This window comes from Callorhinchus milii, unplaced genomic scaffold (assembly GCF_018977255.1).
Source record: "Callorhinchus milii isolate IMCB2004 unplaced genomic scaffold, IMCB_Cmil_1.0 Scaffold21, whole genome shotgun sequence".
Classification (NCBI taxonomy): domain Eukaryota; kingdom Metazoa; phylum Chordata; class Chondrichthyes; order Chimaeriformes; family Callorhinchidae; genus Callorhinchus; species Callorhinchus milii.
In genome coordinates this window covers 4,415,193-4,433,799 of record NW_024704762.1, presented here as the reverse complement: position 1 = coordinate 4,433,799, position 18,607 = coordinate 4,415,193, and the positions used below count along the sequence as shown (strand labels likewise).

Genomic DNA, 18,607 nt, shown 5'->3' with positions numbered 1-18,607 from the left:
CATGTAACAACAGGCTAACACTGTAACCCAAGGATTTGGGGGGGGAGGAGGAGAGACAATTGGAAGTAAACAGACACACAACGTTTCAACACAATATGTAATCTACGTACAGACAACCATTAATCATTGCTATTGGCAGTAAAGTTCTTAACAAACTCCATGGGTTCCAATATGCTCCAGCTGGTGTAGGGAGGATATTGTCTGTGATGGAAAGGAACCAGATTTTAATGTGTGGATGGTGGACTATTACAAAATTATTGCTTTATTTTGCAGTTTGGTGAGCATGAGTGTCCTCCAGGAGATAGAATAAATTGGGCCAAATCCATTATAGGGCAGTTTTCCCAAATCAGCATGAACACTGTACTTAAGTTTCTTTCCAGTACTCCCCTGATCCAACAGGAGTTTAATGTGTGTCTCTCACTGTGACATTCTCTAACCCCACACTTCGGAAAAGACACCTTCACTTTGGCAGCAAGAAAATAAGTCCAGTTGCTTGCACGCCTGTGATGCCCTGCATTTACTTCCGCATTAGTGTCTGATACACATAGCTGACATGGAGATACATGGCTTTCCACTGTATTCATCACTCGCTGTGTAAGCAGTCAGGTATATGAAAGACAAAGGTTTGAAGGTTTATAGGGATAAAGTGGAACAGTGGAATTGAATAAAGTTTACTGTGAGAGCCACTGAAGACGCAATGAGTCAAACAGCCTCCTTCTGCACTGTAGATTTCTATGATTCTTTAATAAACCTGAACTATCTGTCCACTTTCCCTCTTCTAGAGCGAGTGAGTGAGTGTCTCCCGCTTCGTAGATTTCCAATCTACATTAACCTTGAAAGAAACCTCAGAGAATGGAACTACTATGCGTGAGGGTTGAATGTGTGGTTAGTTCTGTACGAACTTGGGAGGGTGGGAGTAATGAGGGGAAGTTTAATTCTGAATTAAAAACATTATTTCTGCAATGGAGTTTCTCATTTTATTTTGGTTTTAGCAGGTTGCAAATAGTTCTTTACAGATAGCAATACGACTGAGAAAACTCACCAAAAGACCTAAAAGCAAAAATAGTTTTATCAGACAAACCTCTACAAGAACAAGGGGGCTGAGAATTCTGCTGCGGAAAAAGAAACAAAAACAAGAAAAATAAAGAAAAAGATGTGCTTATCCAATGTACAAAATTTATAGCTTAAAATCTAAAAGATCAAGCCCCATGAAGCTACCTGTACTCCATGAAGTACAGGTAGGATTCAGGACTGCACTATCACAATGCTCTACCAGCATATTTCTGTGATAATGGTCACTGGAAACAATACTGGAGCTGTACAGAAATAAGCTTTCACAGTGAGCTCTATGGGTTATTTGACTGCAGGCACATCACAGACTAGTTCACTGCAGTCCTCACCCACAAAATGCAGCTTCAGCAACAGGGGAGGAAATAGATAGAGGATAGTGATCAGGACTGGGGGCTCAGGTTGATTCCCTCACCCTAAGCTAGGGATGGGCGGAGGCCAAATAATAGCAATCCTTGCATTTGACATAGAGCCTTATCACGTCTTCAAGACGTCTGAAAGCATTTCACAGAATATACCATGAAGTGAATTGACTGTGTATTTTGTGGGTGAAATACAGCCAAATACTGCCTCAACTGCGGCCTGGCTGAGATCAACGCAGGTTGAGAATTAAACCAGATTTTTTTTATATAAGCAGAATAGTACAGCTAATAGCCACCGGATTCCAGCTGAGCAGCAAACTCAGCCATCAGTTAAACCAGTTAAAGAGCCATTGTTGTTATCAGAGACACAAGGAGCAACTCTTCCTCCTTAAAACATGGAAAACCAGAACAGAGGAGTGGGGAAACCCGTCCACGACCTCACTTAGTCCAGCTGACTTTGGGAATATCATAGTGTTCTGTCAGGGTGTCCAGATGTCTGTTAAATTCCTGCCAGAAAAGAAAATACAAGAAATTAAACTGGCAACATTCAGATCTAAAGAGCATAACCCACCCACCACGCTACAGGGCTTTTTGAAGGTTGAATTTTCGTGCTCGGTAAGAGGTGCTGATGTTGGAGTGGATGATGTTTCGCACCATTTCCGCTGATATCAGCATTGAGCGCTCCCATCTCCTTTTTCACACCTGTGCTATCGTGGCAAAGGGGCAATGCAAAGCTCCCTGGACTGTCCCATAAATGTGCCTTAACCCCAGTCCGAAGCTGAGCTAAATCAGACGTGTCCCCTGGAGTCGGAAGGCCAGCGTACTAAGTAGGTCATGTGTCCCACAACCCCTGCTACTAAGGTTTTCAGTTACACTTGAAACTGAACTACAAAGCAGAAGCGTTGCCTGCGTTTACCGAAACCAGAGAGAAAAAAAAATACGAGGTCACTCAATCCACGACCGCTTGTGGGACACTGCTGCGGGTAATGGGCCGCCGCGCTTCGCCCACAAAATATACAGTGAAATCACTTTAATAGTGTATCCCGCGAAGCGCTTTGAGACGTCTCGGAGACGTGATGAGGCGCTGCGTCAAATGCAAGGATTATTATTATTATTATTATTATTATTATTATGATTACTCTAAGATGCACCACTGCCCCTCCGCCACCAGGCGGCCCTGCAAGCAATCCAATGAGAGACGCGTCGGTTCGCAGCCGCTGTGCGAAACCACAGCACCACCCGGTGGCCGGAGACGGACACCGCAAAAGCCGAACGGACCCATCCACCATCGTCCCACGTTTTTTGTTTGGATGACGGACCGACGGGAGTCTGTGGCAATGAAATTCCCGGGTATTAATCTTTCACTGGCGGATTGGGAGTCAAAATGACGTCCCAGATGCAAGCGGTTCTCACCTCTACGATAAAGAAATAATTCCCGGAACCACGTCCCGTGAGCGTAAGTTTCACCTTATTTGAAAATTTTAATTGGAACGAAGTTCCAGATGTTTCGCATTCCGTATCGTACGAAGAGCGCTTGTATTGGAAACGTGCCCCAGGGTTCATCCGAGACTCACCTCCACACTCTGCTTGTGCGTTTTTGACGCCTTCTTCAAAATTCTTTCAATTTGCTGGAGGGGGGGTTAAAAAAAAATTATTATTAATAAATGACAATAATAATCATTGGTGCATTTGATACAGCGGCTTCACCTCAGGAGCTCGTCTCCAGAATGCTACACGATTTACTGCGAAGTATAACGACTTCACAGGTGAACCCAGCAGCCAATTTGCGGACAGCAATGTCCCTCAAACAGACGTGAAGTGAGTGAGCAACTTTATTTGGGAGATTGCTGGCCAGAATACTTTTTGAATAGTGTCACGGGATCTTTAACATCCACCCGAACAGACAGACGGAACTTCAGTTTGATGTTTCATCTGAAGGACGGCACCTCGGACAATGTAGCGCTTGGGACGTCCTCCCGACGTGAAAGGCGCTCTATAAATGGAATCTTTTTGTTGTTGTTCTCTCCTCCTGGGCCAGGAATATATTGGGAGTATCAGCCGAAACTAGGCTAGTCTCCCTTTTAACCCTCCCAGTGTGGCCGATTTGCAGGGTTTCCTCTGTGAGTTGATCTAACTCCAAGCTCGATTCAGCATCTAGCATCAGAATGGAGTCAGCACCTTATGGCGGTCTCGGCAGTCAGGATCCTGAGCCAGCTGGGGCCGCAGTACTTCAGGGCGTTGTTGATGCCTACCAGTGCCTCCTCAGCGGGATGTGGAGGGGCAGATCATTTACTGGGAGCAAGGATTCTTCTACTGAGGGATATTCCTTCACCAGCGTGAACACGAATCTAAATGCTTTACACAATTAGATTCAACAGTAACTGGGGAATAAACCAGATCATGAGCGCGGCCAGTTGGTGTTCTTTAGACGCTCACCCGTCTCTCCTGCATTTTATCGAATGCTTTCTGTGCTGGAGTTTGCTTGTCCACGGTTGCCATTCTCTGCCCAGCATTTTCCTCCTTCGTGTCCCCCATCGGCTGCAGCTGCTGCTGACTTGTGCTAATTTGCTGGAGCATTTTCTTGGCATCTTTAACCTTCTTTTTCTTCCTGGAAGAAAGAGCCCAGTTACGGCTTTAGCTTGGCTGGTTTTAGCAGCAGTGTGTGAACCAGCTTCAACTCAGAGGGAAAAAAAAGATACGAGACAACAGAACTTCCAGGCAAGGGAGATAGCAAGTTGTTTTGACAGGAAAGGGATGGGGATGTGCGTGCGTATAACACTGAGCAACAGTGGTGCCCTGTTGTCGCATCTTTTGCGATCAACACACAAACTCTACCACAAAAACGGTTTGCGCACGGCAATGTCTTACAAACAGCCATGGAGTGAGTGACCGACTTTACTTGGGGGGATGTCGGCCAGGACAGGGCACTGCGAGAGAGGAACATCCTCCTCTTTTCGAATAGCGCTGTGGGATCCGAAAATGCAACAACAACAACAAAATTACATTTGTACAACGCCCTTCACGTTGGGAGGACATCCTAAGCCGCTGGATAGACAGAGTTATGGACCTGAGCTGAGGGTCGGGGTGGGGGAGAATGGAGGGCAGGGGCGGGGGAGCAGGGAGATCAAAAGCACGGGCGAAGAGGAGGGTCTTGAGGTGGGTCTTGAAGGTGGCGAGGGAGGGGGCGAGATGGAGAGACTGTGGGAGGACTGTGGGATGGATTTCCAGAGGGTGGGTGCAAGATTCCGGACTGGCTTAGTAAGGTGGAGTGCGCGACCATGGACAGTGATGCTGTCAGCGCCTGAGGTGAGGAGGCGCTGACGGGGAGTCAACCAGGAGAGCCTCGGTCTTGTTGACGTTCAACTGAAGAAAGTTGGCTCTCATCCAGGACTTGATGTCTGACAGACATTCTGTCAGGACAGCAGTGGTCCTGGAGTTGAGGGTGGAGGCAGAGAGTTAGAGTTGGGTGTCATCCGCACACATGTGGAAGTTGATCCCAAGTCACCAAGAGGGAGCGTATAGATATTGAAGAGGAGGGGACCACGGACAGAGCCCTGAGGAACGCCGGATGAGACGGTGCGGGGGTTAGAGGAGAAGTCGTGCGTGGAGATGAAGTGGAGGTGGTACGAGAGGTACGATCTGAACCATTCAAGGACAGCGCCGTGTAGGTCGTCTCCAGAGGCAAGAGTGAGACCAACTGAGCCAGGCTGGTACAACAACAACAACGTGCATTACATGGTGCCCTTCATGCCAGACAGCAACTCAGAGCACTCACACACAGTGATACACACACAGCGACAGACACACACACAGTGATACACACACAGCGACAGACACACACACACACACAGTGATACACACACAGTGATACACACACAGGGACAGACACACACAGTGATACACACACAGTGATACACACACAGCAACAGACACACACAGTGATACACACACAGTGATACACACACAGCGACAGACACACACAGTGATACACACACAGTGATACACACACAGCAACAGACACACACACACAGTGATACACACACAGCGACAGACACACACACACAGTGATACACACACAGCGACAGACACACACACACACAGTGATACACACACAGCGACAGACACACACACACACAGTGATACACACACAGAGACAGACACACACACACACAGTGATACACACACAGCGACAGACACACACACACACAGTGATACACACACAGCGACAGACACACACACACACACACAGTGATACACACACAGCGACAGACACACACACACAGTGATACACACACAGCGACAGACACACACAGTGATACACACACAGAGACAGACACACACACACACAGTGATACACACACAGCGACAGACACACACACACACAGTGATACACACACAGCGACAGACACACACACACACACACAGTGATACACACACAGCGACAGACACACACAGACACACAGTGACACACAGCGACAGACACACACACACACAGTGATACACACACAGCGACAGACACACACACACACACAGTGATACACACACAGCGACAGACACACACACACACACAGTGATACACACACAGCGACAGACACACACACACACACACAGTGATACACACACAGCGACAGACACACACACACAGTGATACACACACAGAGACAGACACACACAGTGATACACACACAGCGACAGACACACACACACACAGTGATACACACACACAGCGACAGACACACACACACAGTGATACACACACAGTGATACACACACACAGCAACAGACACACACACACAGTGATACACACACAGAGACAGACACACACAGTGATACACACACAGCGACAGACACACACACACACACACAGTGATACACACACAGTGACAGTCACACACACAGTGACACACAGTGACACACAGACGGCTGAGCGGCTCCCGGTGGTCTGAGCTTCTCTCCCCCGCGGCAGCGCCTAACTTTATGCCGCGGCTTCTCTCGGGCCCGCGGTCCGGGGATTCCTTTCCCTTCACACACTCCCGGACTTACTTTTTAAGGCCCAACTCGGCCACTCCTTTGAGCCTCAGAGCTCCGCGCTGTACGGCCTGATACTCCGCCATCACCCCGGCACCAGACCACACCCCCTCACCCCCCTCACACACACCCACACACACACCCCCTCACACACACACACACACCCTCACACTCACACACACACACACTGACCCCCCCTAACCACACCCCCACCAACACCCACACACACCCTCACACACACCCCCTCACACACCCCCTCACACACACCCACACTAACCCCCCCCTAACCACACACACACTAACACTAACCCCACACCCCCTCACACACACCCACAGCCACACCCCCTCACACACCCCCTCACACACACACACACCCCCTCACACACACCCCTCACACTAACCCCCTAACCACACCCACACTAACCCCACACACACCCACACACACACTAAACCCACACCCCTCACACACCCACTAACCCCCCCCTAACCACACCCCCACTAACACTAACCCCCCCCACACTCACACACACCCCCACACACACCCCCTCACACACACACACACACACTAACCCCCCCTAACCACACCCACACTAACACTAACCCCACACCCCCTCACACACACACCCCCTCACACACACACACACACCCTCACACTAACCCCCCCAACCACACCCACACCCTCACACACTAACCCCACACCCCCTCACACCCCCTCACACACACACTAACCCCACACCCCCTCACACACACCCACACACACACACACACCCACACTAACCCCCCCCTAACCACACCCCCACCCACACCCCCTCACACTAACCCCACACACACACACACTAACCCCCCCCCCTAACCACACCCCCACCAACACCCCCTCACACTAACCCCACACACACACACACCCTCACACACACACACACACACACTAACCCCACACCCCCACACACACACACACCCACACTAACCCCCCCCTAACCACACCCACACACACCCACAGCCACACCCCCTCACACACCCCTCACACACACCCACACTAACCCCCCCTAACCACACACACAGCCCCACACACAGCCCCCACAGCCACACACACACCCCCCTCACACTAACCCCCCCCAAACACACACCCCCACACCCCCACACCCACTAACCCCCCCCACACACACACCCTCACAGAGCCACACCCCCCACACCCCCCACTAACCCCTCACACACACCCTAACCCCCCCACACCCACCCCCCCACTAACCCCCCACACACACACCCTCACACACCCCCACAACACACACACCCCACACCCCACACACACCCCCTAACCCCCCCTAACCACACCACACCCTCACCCCCCCACTAACCCCCCACACACCACACACCCTCACACACACCCTCACACACACACACCCTCCCACTAACCCCCCCCACACACACACCCTCACACACACACACCCACACCACACACACACCCCCTAACCCCCCCACACACACCCCCACCAACACCCACACACACCCTCACACACACCCCCTCACACACCCCCACCAACACCCACACACACACAGCCACACACACACCCCAACCCCTAACCCCCCCCACACACACACACCCCAACCCCTAACCCCCCCCACACACCCCCCCCCCACACACACCCCCCCTAACCCCCCCCCCCCCCCCTCTGCCCCCCCCCACACACCTGATAGTTTTCCTTTAATGAGGAAGAAGCTTTGATGACAACCCGTCTGCCTCTGTGTTGACACGTCTGTGTTGATTGTGTCAGTGTCTATGAGGGCTCCTCCTGCCCCTCCCCTGTGCTCACAATTAATGCAGTGCTCACACTCAGTGCTCTGCTCACAATCAATGCTGTGCTCACACTCAATGCTGTGCTCGCAATGAATGTGCTCACACTGGATGCTGTGCTCACACTCAATGCTGTGCTCACACTTAATGTGCTCACACTCAAAGCTGTGCTCACACTCAATGCGGTGCTCACACTCAATGCTGTGCTCACACTTAATGCTGTACTCGCACTTAATCTGTTCGCACTCGATGCTGTGCTCATAGTTAATGCTGTGCTCACACTTAATGTTGTGCTGACACTCGATGCGGTGCTCACACTTAATGCTGTGCTCACACTCGATGCTGTGCGCACACTTAAAGTTGTGCGCACACTTCATGTTGTGCTCACGCTCGATGCTGTGCTCTTCTCCGAGGAGCCTATCCCTCCCTCTTCACAACACCATCCAGTCCCCTGCATTGCTTATGCAATGAGAGTAAAATAATGATGCAATCAATAGTTGCCTTCAACACAACCCCTCACAGTAATCACCATCGCCGTCATCTTTGCCTGTGTACGTCGCGCCTTTCACCACATCCTCGAGACGTCTCGAAACGCCTCACGCAGTACGCCGTGAAGTGAACTGACCGCGCACTTTGTGGGCGAAAGGCGGCGGCGGCGGCTGCCGATTGCGCGCAGCGGTGTTCCCGCGAACAGTTGTGCATTCAAGTGGCCAAATTAGTCTCTTTTTTTTTTTTGGGAGGGGGATTATTTTTACCCCTGGAAGGCAATTCGCCAACCCACCTTGATTCATCGAGACATCTCAGAGAGCTTCACGTGATTTCCTGTAAAGTGCACCGACTGTGTCCCGTCGATTGAAGTCCATTGATGGCGATAACGAAAAAAATTGCGTTTATATAGAGCGCCTTTCAGGTCGATGGACAGCGAAGGGTTCGCACCTGAGCTGGGGCAGGAGTGACAAAGAGGGGAAGAGGAGCGGAGTTGGGGAGATGACCAAAGGCGTGGTTGAGGAAGAAGGTTTTGAGGTGAGCCTTGAAGGAGGCAAGAGAGGGGGTGAGTCGGAGGGGGCTCCGTGATGGAGCTGCAGAGGGTGGGAGCAGAAACGCAGGCAGGCAGGGCAGGGATATGAAGCTGAGCAGAGAGCACGGACAGTTTGGTAAAGTTGCTGCGGACACTCTGTTAATTTTTGTGACGTGCTACAAGCTTTTAACTCCAGGCACGATCCTCTTATTTTCGTAGCAGCTTGTGAGAGAGCTCCGTGTTGAGCAAGCGAACAAAAAAAACAAACAAACAGGTAAATTGGTTAAAAATATATATATTTTAGGTGGATTGCATGTAAAGTTCACAATTACAGCCAGTTAAAACTGCGTACAAAACACATCAGTACATACTGTACATCAGATACCCAAGTGTCAAAAAAATGCACAATGTTAAACTTTTCAATTGCTTCCAAGCCGACTGGCAGCAGATAAGCTTATTCCAAAAGCAGCATTGAAAGGATCTCAGTGACAACAAAACAATTGAGCAAACATACGTACAGTATTGGAATATGAAGAACTTTGTCGTAAAGTAAGCAATTAACGGGCATTCATTAACATTCCAGAAAGGAAAGCATCTGAATAAAGATCCAACAGAAGCAACCAACATACACTATAATAATAATAATGCGCATTTTACAGCAGGAGGACATCTCAAAAGCTCTTCATAGGATTTACTGTAAAGCATAGTGACTGTGTATTTTGTAGGCAAATGCCAATTGGCGAAAGCAATGTCCTACAAACAGCCATGAAATGAATGATCAATTTTATCTGGGGGATTATTGGCCAGGACACAGGGAGAAACTCCCTCGCTTTTCAAATAGTGCCGCAGGATCTTTAACGTCTGCCTGAACAGGAGGATAATTTGGTCGTCAAACTCAAGGAATTCTATTTCAGAAAGGAAATGAAAACACTAATCACGATGAAGAACTTGGGCGAAAGAAAAATACGGATTATAAGGAGGCTGACGTGAATGGAATGCGAGAGGTTTACGATCGGATTTGTGAGGATGAATTGAACTTCTAGGGAGAGCAGGCAAGCCTGTGAGTGCTGGCAGGTTGAGGAACTTGAGCAGGATGTAGGTGGGTTGACAGTTAGGGGTTAAACGTGTGTTCGATGCAATACATTATTGTGTTGGTCAGACACAAGCAGATCCCAAACCGGACTGAGAGTCCCACTCAGGTATGCCTCTCCCAATCATCAGGTACCAACAGCCTCCTGAGGATTGGGGACCATGTGGATTGTATGTTTGTAGGCGATCGCTAAACTCAAGGATCGGAAGAGAGATCTTAATCGATCAGTCCTTGGTTGGATTTGTGTCATGAAATGGTTTGTGGTTAAGAGCAGAGCGATGAGATGTGAGAAAAATGTACCATTCACTTCAGGGCACAGAGCGACAGAATTGTACTGAAATCCCCGACCTGCAGAGCCGGGTAGAGGGGCTCGGTGAACATTTGCTCCCGGAAGGTGTGCAGGAGGCAGAGTTTCCTGCCCGACACACTGTAAAAGGAAATGATTCCAGCCTCGAAATCCACAAACACCCCAACTCGAGAGACGTTCACAACGGGCAGCTTGGTGTCGCTATCATCGTGCAGAGCGAGGACGGATCCCAGCAGGGAGTACAGACACCACGAGGTGTTGTTCCTACCCAGTAAACAATCCGCACTCTTGCCCTTGCGGCTGATGCTCCGGTAACACACCCCGACCTTCCACACCCCACCGTCTCCCACAATCTCCACCTCCCAGTACGAACGGCCGCACTTTATCCCCTCGGAGCAAATGACCTGCTGGCAGCAATCAAACCTCTCCAGGTTCCTGGGAAGTGGCTGCTTTTTCTGGGAGAGCGACACTGTCCTGTTACTGTCGGACAGGACGAGCTTGAAATGTGCCGTGTCAGGGTCTGGACTGATTGCCTGTCCATCTGGGAAATATGTAAATCAGAAAGAATAAGAACCGTAAGAATTTACTAGGCAAAAGAAGTCCCAAGGTCCGTCCAGTTCGCCCAGCACTCGCTTGCCCAAACTATATACTGCATCCCGAGATATTGTTTCCAAACAGAAATCTATCTGAGTAGACATTTTCTGCTTCTGCCATCTCCCCAGGGAGCTTGTTTCATACACGTTGGAATGTACTAGTACAGCGAGGGGCAGAGGTGAAGAGAGTGGGGCAACGGAGAGAGAGAAGGGCAATGAGGGAGAAAGAGAGGCAGCGAGGGAGAGGATGGCTCACAGAGAGAATGTCACGTCTCTGTCTTACACATCCCAATATTACAGGTTACTGACTGACTTTCAGGCAGGCGCTGTTGCCAGGGCAGTACTTACACAGCGAGATCAGATTGTCTCTGCCCATCTGCACCTGGGAAACCATTTCATAATTTCTCTGGATCTGATTTTTTAACTTGTCGAGTTTGATTTTGTCCAGGCGAGGGTGGGACTGCGGGAGGGGAATTGGTTGAGACGTGTCCTTTATTCTGAAATATAAACAGGGGTGTATTAGGGTAAAAATAATAGCAATAATAAAACAATTAACTCCTGATAACTCGTCACTCCACGGGAAAATATCTCAGTGATCAGTTATCCAGAGTGGTGAGTTAGGCATACAACAACAACAACTTGCACTCATATAGCGTCCTCCATGCAGGATAGCATCTCAGAGCGCTGAACAGTGGCGGAACCTGTAGGGAGGTGACAGGGAGTGAGGGGATTCGAACACAAGTGTGAGGCACATGTTTCAATACATAAATAAATACGTCCGGGATACTGACAGCATGATGACTTAAGTGGTACAGTGGTGACATAGTCGAGTTATCAGGAGCTTACTGTCATAATACTTGCATTAATGAATAATAATATTATCACTTGAACCCCACTTCTCTGCTCGCCCTCTCCGCTCAGCAAACAGGTCTGCTGCGTGAACCCTGCCCTCTCTGAGCTAGTATCAACGACCAGTTAAGCCAGTGCTCTCCCAACCTCCGGAACTCCATGCCTCTGCTCCTCCACCTCAACCTTTACCCCTCCATCACATCCCCTAACCCTCTACCTATAATAATGATCCTTAAATTTGGCCCTGGGCCTTTTATGCTTCACAGGAGATAGTGTAAAGTGCACACAGCGATGAGCCACAAATAATCTCTCTTAAAAATCCCACATTAAAACCTACCCCTCTCCCACTTTGATCTCAGCTATGATCACCTCCCCCTTCTCCCTGGCTCAGCCAAAACCCGTCACACTACAGTGCTTCGGGATGTTACCCTGAGCGAAGGGTGCTGTGTAAATGGAATTGGAAAGCTGCGAATCATTTCTGTGCCAGTAAATGAAGCTGGGGCAGGTGCCTCCAAACTCCTCCTCACAAAAATGTAAGGGTTATTGCCTCATGTTAAAACTGGGTCCCAGCGAAGGAACGAGGATTTCTCCCTATCGGTCTGACATCTTGGCTGACAATCCTCCAGATAAAACTGGCCATTCTCTTCAATGGTTGAGTGTCGCATTGGCCTACAAAATATACAGTACAGGCACTACACTTTTCTATGCAGGATATCCTGTGAAGCGCTTTGAGAAGCCACCCTGACATGAAAGTCGCTACACCAAATGTAAGGATTATTATCATGGTGTAGTTTTACAAATTAGGTATTTTTCCTCCGATAGTTGGGGGAGAGTACAGTACTTTGAATGCAAAGTGGGTGTGCAAACAGTCTTGCCACTTACCTGCCTGCCATCGAATGAAATCCCTGTAGTGAGACAAGATTGAAGAGATCTGTGTAAGTACAGAGTACATTTGCTCATGAAGTTTGCAAGCACATCAAGAATTGATGAAGACAGAGGGGAGTATTCAGTTTTGATGAATGTTCCCTCCGACATATGAACTGAACTGAAATCACCCTGCTCCGGATCATACACCGCTCACAGCACATGCCAGACACTTACACAGAGGGCAGCATGAACAGGCAGCTCAATTGTATCAGCCCAATGTTAATTCCACCAAAGACTCCTGTGAAGAAACTCAGTTATAGCTCCAACTGAGATCAGGGAAGTCTGGAGATTGAACCTGTGATCTCTTATGTGTGGCTCAGTGCTGTACACATCCTTTGCTCACCAAGCCATCACAGGAACCTTCTTGGATTTATAATTGGGAAAGACAAGGTACAATAGTAATGGACGTGTGAATAATGCATGTTGGTGGGTCCTTCTCAATATTCATAAGATTCAATACCAGATTTCTTCATTTGTGTGAAATTGAAGGTGGTTAAAATGGATCATTTGGATAGTGGGGTCAGTGCCGAGTTTGCAGGTCTCAGCTGGGGTGGCGTAAGAGCAAGTCCATCGAATGGAAGGATTATTATATAATTCTGGAACATAGGTAGCGAGATCTTAGCCTATAACATATCTTGTCTTGAATTAGAAAGGGTGCATGGAATGGTGGAGCATTCTTAAACCCTGCCTGGGTTTGGAAACCGGTCTCCCGAAATTGTTAAAAGGAACAATTGTTTGGTCAGCCGGGTGTCTGGCACATGCGGAAACCCATCACCATGTTTAAGAGCAACCAACCCGAGAATTCCATGCATCCCATCTACACATGGAAATTCCAGAGATAAGATTGTTGGGTCACCACCTTGCTTACCTCCCCTCCTCCGCCGGAAAATAATGAATCCGCTTTCAGCCACTACGCCCCGAAACTCTGGAACACTCTTCCACTATCCCTTGCCCCTTCCTTCCCCATCTTCAGATCATGCTTGAAGACCTTCCTCTTCGACCGTGCCTACCCCTGGCTCAGCGTGGTGTGCCACCAATGTCAAGCACTCTGGGACACTACCCGTGTGAGGGACGCTATGTAAATAAATGCAAGTTGTCGTATTTACCTGTATAAATGCCAGTTTCTCTCTCTTTAGGTGAAGCTCAGTGAGATCTGTCAAACATTTCTCTAGAGACTTCATTTTGGTTTGAAGCTCCTGGATCTGTGCATCAATGGCCACCATGACCCTGTTCTGCTCCTTGTCCAGACATCGGAAGACATCAAGCTCCTCCCTCTCAATATGTTTTCTTAAAGCGTCGTATTTCTCCTTCACTTCTTGCTTGGTTTCTGCTATCAGAGCCTTAACCAATTCAATAAACCATCAACAATCATTTTATGTTGTTATATAATATCCAGTGCAAAGAGGAACAATATAAAATGGTGGGCAAGATACTGTAGATGCTGGAAATCGGAAATAAAAGCAGCAGGTCAGGCAGCATCTATGGAGAGAGAGGAAAATAAGTTACCGTTTCAGGTTGATGACCTTTCGCCAGTTCTGATGAAAAGTCATCGACCCGAAACCTTAACTCACTTTCCTCTCCCCATAGACGCTGCTCGCTGAGTGTTCCCAGCGACCTCTGCCTTTATTTAATATAAAATGGTCCTGTACACACTTCTCTGATAGAAAGGAAATGGTTCTCGCTCTTGTGGCTTAGAGGGTAAATGAATAAGATTATTCAACGTTGAACCATGATGAGGCTGGAGATTTGTCCTCGTCTTAATATCCTTGCACTTGGTACAAAACAACAAATGACATTTGTCTAGCGCCCTTCACTTCAGGAGGATGTCCCAAAGTGCTGGACAGTTAGGTATTTAGACCTGAACCCACAACCCTGTGATGCTACCACACGGCTGGGCCGGAGATGGTGCTGGAGTAAAGTTCCACACAATTGATCACTTCTTACATGTGAACCTTGAGAACGAGTCACAGTGGGAGGGAGGAGGAGGGGAAGGGAGAGGAGTGGGAGGAAGCATCATAGCCAAGACTAATTATCCTCTCGTTACTCAATGCACTGTCATCTCATCCCACGCACCTTCCAGCAGGGGATGGAAACACATACACACACACACGCACACACACAAAGATCCCTGATCATTTCTCGTGGTGTTAGCTATGTGCAAAATTGTAGGAAAATTCTTAAATTCAAGACGGTTTTCTGCTGTCGTCAAAAAAAATAGGTGCAGGAAACAGAGTCCCTGACAAAGTCTGAATTTAAGAATTTTCCAGAATCCCGTGCAACCTTTAATGATAATAATAAATAATAATAAACATCCTTGCATTTGATACAGCTTTACCACATCATCATAACGGCTCAAAGCGTTTCGCACTCTATTGTAAAGTGGAGTGCCTGCATTTGCAGCTGATATTGAAGCTAAGTCTGGGAGGAATTTCGGGCCTCGGACCTCGAGTCTAAATACCCGTGAGCAGCTCTAACAGTAAAGCAACCGGTCACAACGAGAAACAGACGCACCTGAGTATTTAGCTTGTACGTGTGCAGATCGCGGAGAACCATTTGCACCGTTTCCACATTTTGCTGAACACTTTTCTGCTGATGCTTGAGGTTCTCCTAATAAAGTCATCAGAGGAGAGGGCTTAACCAACACACACACACACGTTTAGACACACACATGCATACATACAAACATATGCACTCACATACAAACACATACATACATACATACATACATGCACAGACACACTCACACATACTCACATACATACCAACACGCACACACATATAGACACACAACTAGCATTTATTTAGCGCTTTTCACGCAAGATAGCATCCCGAAGCACTTCACACAAATACACACGCACACACTGATCAGCGAACAACAGAGATTCAATTTACCAACATATAATCTATAACAATCCTCGCATTTGATATAGCACTTTAACACATCGTCGAGACGTCTCAAAGCGCTTCACAGGATACACTGTAAAGTGGATTGACGTGTATCTTATGGACGAAATGTGGCAGTTAGTTTGCGCACAGCAATGTCCCGCAAACAGCAATGGAGTGAGTGCCCAGTTTTATTTGGAGTGAGGAATTGTTGGCCAGGAACACCGAGGGAGAGAGAAACTCCTTTCTTTTTTTGAATAGCACCGCGGGATCTTTAATCAATCTGCAAACAGGCAGATGGGACAATGACAACAACTTGCATTTATATAGCGCCCTCACACAGGGACAGCGTCAGTCTAACATCTTATCCGAAAGGCGGCACCTCCGACAATGCAACACCCCCCCTCCCGCCCAGCGCTGCATCGGAGCATCAGCTTAACCAACGTGATTCCAAGTCCCTGATGTGGGGCTTGAACCCACAACTTTCTGACCCATTGCTGCCAACCGAGCCGGGTACCAACTTACCCTCAGCTCCTTCTCTCCCTCACTGATGCTGCCACAGTTGTGGTTCTTGTGTTTCCCTATCAAAGTGCAGAGGGTGCAGACGCACAACTGGTCATCCTTGCAGTAAATGTCCAGCAGCTTCTCATGCTCAGGACACTTCCACACCGACAGGTCGGAGGCGGTGTCAACCAGTGGGTGATTTCTAAATGCTCCGTTCTGTGTGTGCAGCTTGAGGTGAATGGGACACATAGAGGCTTCGCATTTCATGCAGGTTTTAATGGCCGGCAGCTGCTTCCTGATGCAGTAATTGCAAAGCACTGCATTCTGCCCGCTCTCCAGAGCCAGATATTTCTGAGCTATGTTGGCCAGCTTGAAGTTCTTCTCCAGCACAGGCCTCTCCTTCCCCTCAGCTCTGCACTCAGGGCAGCAGTAAGAGCCGGAAACAGGTTCCTTCCACGTCTCTTCAATGCAGGACTGACAAAAGCTGTGCTTACAGCTCAGGATCACTGGATCGGCATAGACCTGAAGGCAGATAGGGCAAGTCAGCTCATCTTCCAGCCACTCTTGCGAAGCAGCTGTCGCCATGGTGTTCTACCCTGTAAAGAAAAGTCCTCCCCTCAGCCCACTGCACAGCAAATGACGAGAGATCGATGCTTTCCTTCCCTAGAAATCCGCCCTCAATCCTGGGCATGTGGTAAACGCATTCGCACAGAGACTGTACTCTCTGCTGGCAATAAATAATACATGCAACGTGGAACTCTCAGTCTGGTTTGGATGCTATTAAGCACGGTTTCTGATAATAATAATAATAATAATAATAATAAACCTTGCATTTGATGTAGTGCCTTATCACGTCTTCTCGACGTCTCAAAGCACTTCACAGAATATGCTGTAAAGTAAATTGACTGAGTATTTGTGGGCAAAACGAAACGCGGCAGCAAATTGTGCACAACAGCGTCCCGCAAACAGTCGTGGATTGAAAATGACCAATTTTTATTATTGTTTTTGTTTTTTGGAGGGATTATTATTATTCCTTGTGAGCGAAACGCGGCAGCTAATTGCGCACAGCACTTGGCGATGTGTTTCCGCGTGTGCCAGACACCCTGGCGACCCCACCTCCCAAAAATGCAGCTGATATTGAAAATGAGGGCATTTTCTGCGCCTTTTCATTGGCAAAACTGATCCCTTCGAAAAGAGAATTTCTCTCTCCCGGTGTCCTGGCCAACAATCCCCCAAATAAAATTTGGTCACTCACTCCATGGCAGTTTGTGGGACATTGCTGTGTTAAACTGGCTGCTATATTACGCCCAGAAAAAAAATCAGTCACTTCACGTTACAGTATACCCTGTGAAGTGCTTTGAGACATCTCAATGATATGATGATTATTATTATTATAATATTTTTAATGAGCCAGGCTGGCTGGGTCTGTCATCAGCATTACCCTGGGGTATCACATATTCACCTGACTAAGGAACTAGACCGCCAACACTGCCACAAAGAGTTGACGCGATTCTGACATTCCATTGCCAAGCACATCACCTTGGAGGTGGCTGAGCCCCACAGAGACACCTATTCTCTCCCCCCTCCCACCCCCCCACACACACTTCACCCCCAGGAAGATAGTCAAATATTTGTCCAACTCCCTTTTAAAACACTATTATGGATTCTGCTTCAATCACAGGTTTTGGTCCGGCAATCCATGTTCTAATAACTGTCAGAATAAAAAACATTACTCCTCACCTCTCCTAACAATATTTCTCCTAAAAACACTACTTCAAATAGCATAATAATACTAATAAATTGGTCACTCAATCCACGACTATTTGTGGGACACAGCTGTGTACAATTGGCTGCCGCGTTTCGCCCACAAAATATACAGTCAATCCACTTTATTCTGTGAAGCGCTTTGAAATGTCTCAATGACATGATAAGGCACTATATCAAATGCAAGGATTATTATTATTACTCTGATAGATACCATCTGATTTTTTTCTACAGTGTTTCAGATTTCCAGTGTTTGCTATTCCTTCATTTAGGCACATTCCACCCGTTGCCCACATAACCTCCCACTTTCCCACCTTGTGATGACTCATTGAGCTTTGATAGCAATCCTCCCACTCAACACACTGCACAGGCAAATGTGCTGGTGATTCATGCCATGTCATTGTTCCGTGCTTAGTCAACATGTG

At 48.2% G+C, this 18,607-nt stretch overlaps 2 protein-coding genes across 2 annotated transcripts; both read right to left on the bottom strand.

Moving 5' to 3' along the window:
* Positions 1–958: 958 nt before the first annotated feature.
* fam32a (family with sequence similarity 32 member A) lies at positions 959–6,598 on the bottom strand. The gene is made up of 4 exons (XM_042342881.1): positions 6,474–6,598; positions 3,867–4,038; positions 3,005–3,058; positions 959–1,937 (listed from the first exon to the last, which is right to left on the bottom strand). Exons 1-4 carry the CDS (start codon positions 6,542–6,544, stop codon positions 1,869–1,871), a joined length of 366 nt encoding a protein of 121 aa, XP_042198815.1. The 5' UTR covers positions 6,545–6,598; the 3' UTR covers positions 959–1,868.
* Positions 6,599–10,114: 3,516 nt separating this feature from the next.
* Positions 10,115–17,041, bottom strand: LOC103183522 (E3 ubiquitin/ISG15 ligase TRIM25-like). The gene is made up of 6 exons (XM_007901068.2): positions 16,440–17,041; positions 15,543–15,638; positions 14,138–14,371; positions 12,987–13,009; positions 11,604–11,752; positions 10,115–11,203 (listed from the first exon to the last, which is right to left on the bottom strand). The coding sequence occupies exons 1-6, from the start codon at positions 17,001–17,003 to the stop codon at positions 10,659–10,661; spliced, it is 1,611 nt and encodes a 536-aa protein (XP_007899259.1). The 5' UTR covers positions 17,004–17,041; the 3' UTR covers positions 10,115–10,658.
* Between the last annotated feature and the right edge of the window lie 1,566 nt (positions 17,042–18,607).

Coding starts and splice junctions, on each gene's coding strand:
- fam32a (XM_042342881.1), bottom strand. CDS start 6,544: ATGGCGGAGTATCAGGCCGTACAGCGCGGAGCTCTGAGGCTCAAAGGA. Junction 4,039..6,473: donor GCCGAGTTGGGCCTTAAAAA/GTAAGTCCGGGA, acceptor TCTTTCTTCCAG/GAAGAAAAAGAAGGTTAAAG. Junction 1,938..3,004: donor CGCACAAGCAGAGTGTGGAG/GTGAGTCTCGGA, acceptor CTTTTCTGGCAG/GAATTTAACAGACATCTGGA.
- LOC103183522 (XM_007901068.2), bottom strand. CDS start 17,003: ATGGCGACAGCTGCTTCGCAAGAGTGGCTGGAAGATGAGCTGACTTGC. Junction 13,010..14,137: donor AGAAACTGGCATTTATACAG/GTAAATACGACA, acceptor GTCTCACTACAG/GGATTTCATTCGATGGCAGG. Junction 11,753..12,986: donor TTTCATTCGATGGCAGGCAG/GTAAGTGGCAAG, acceptor TTTATATTTCAG/AATAAAGGACACGTCTCAAC.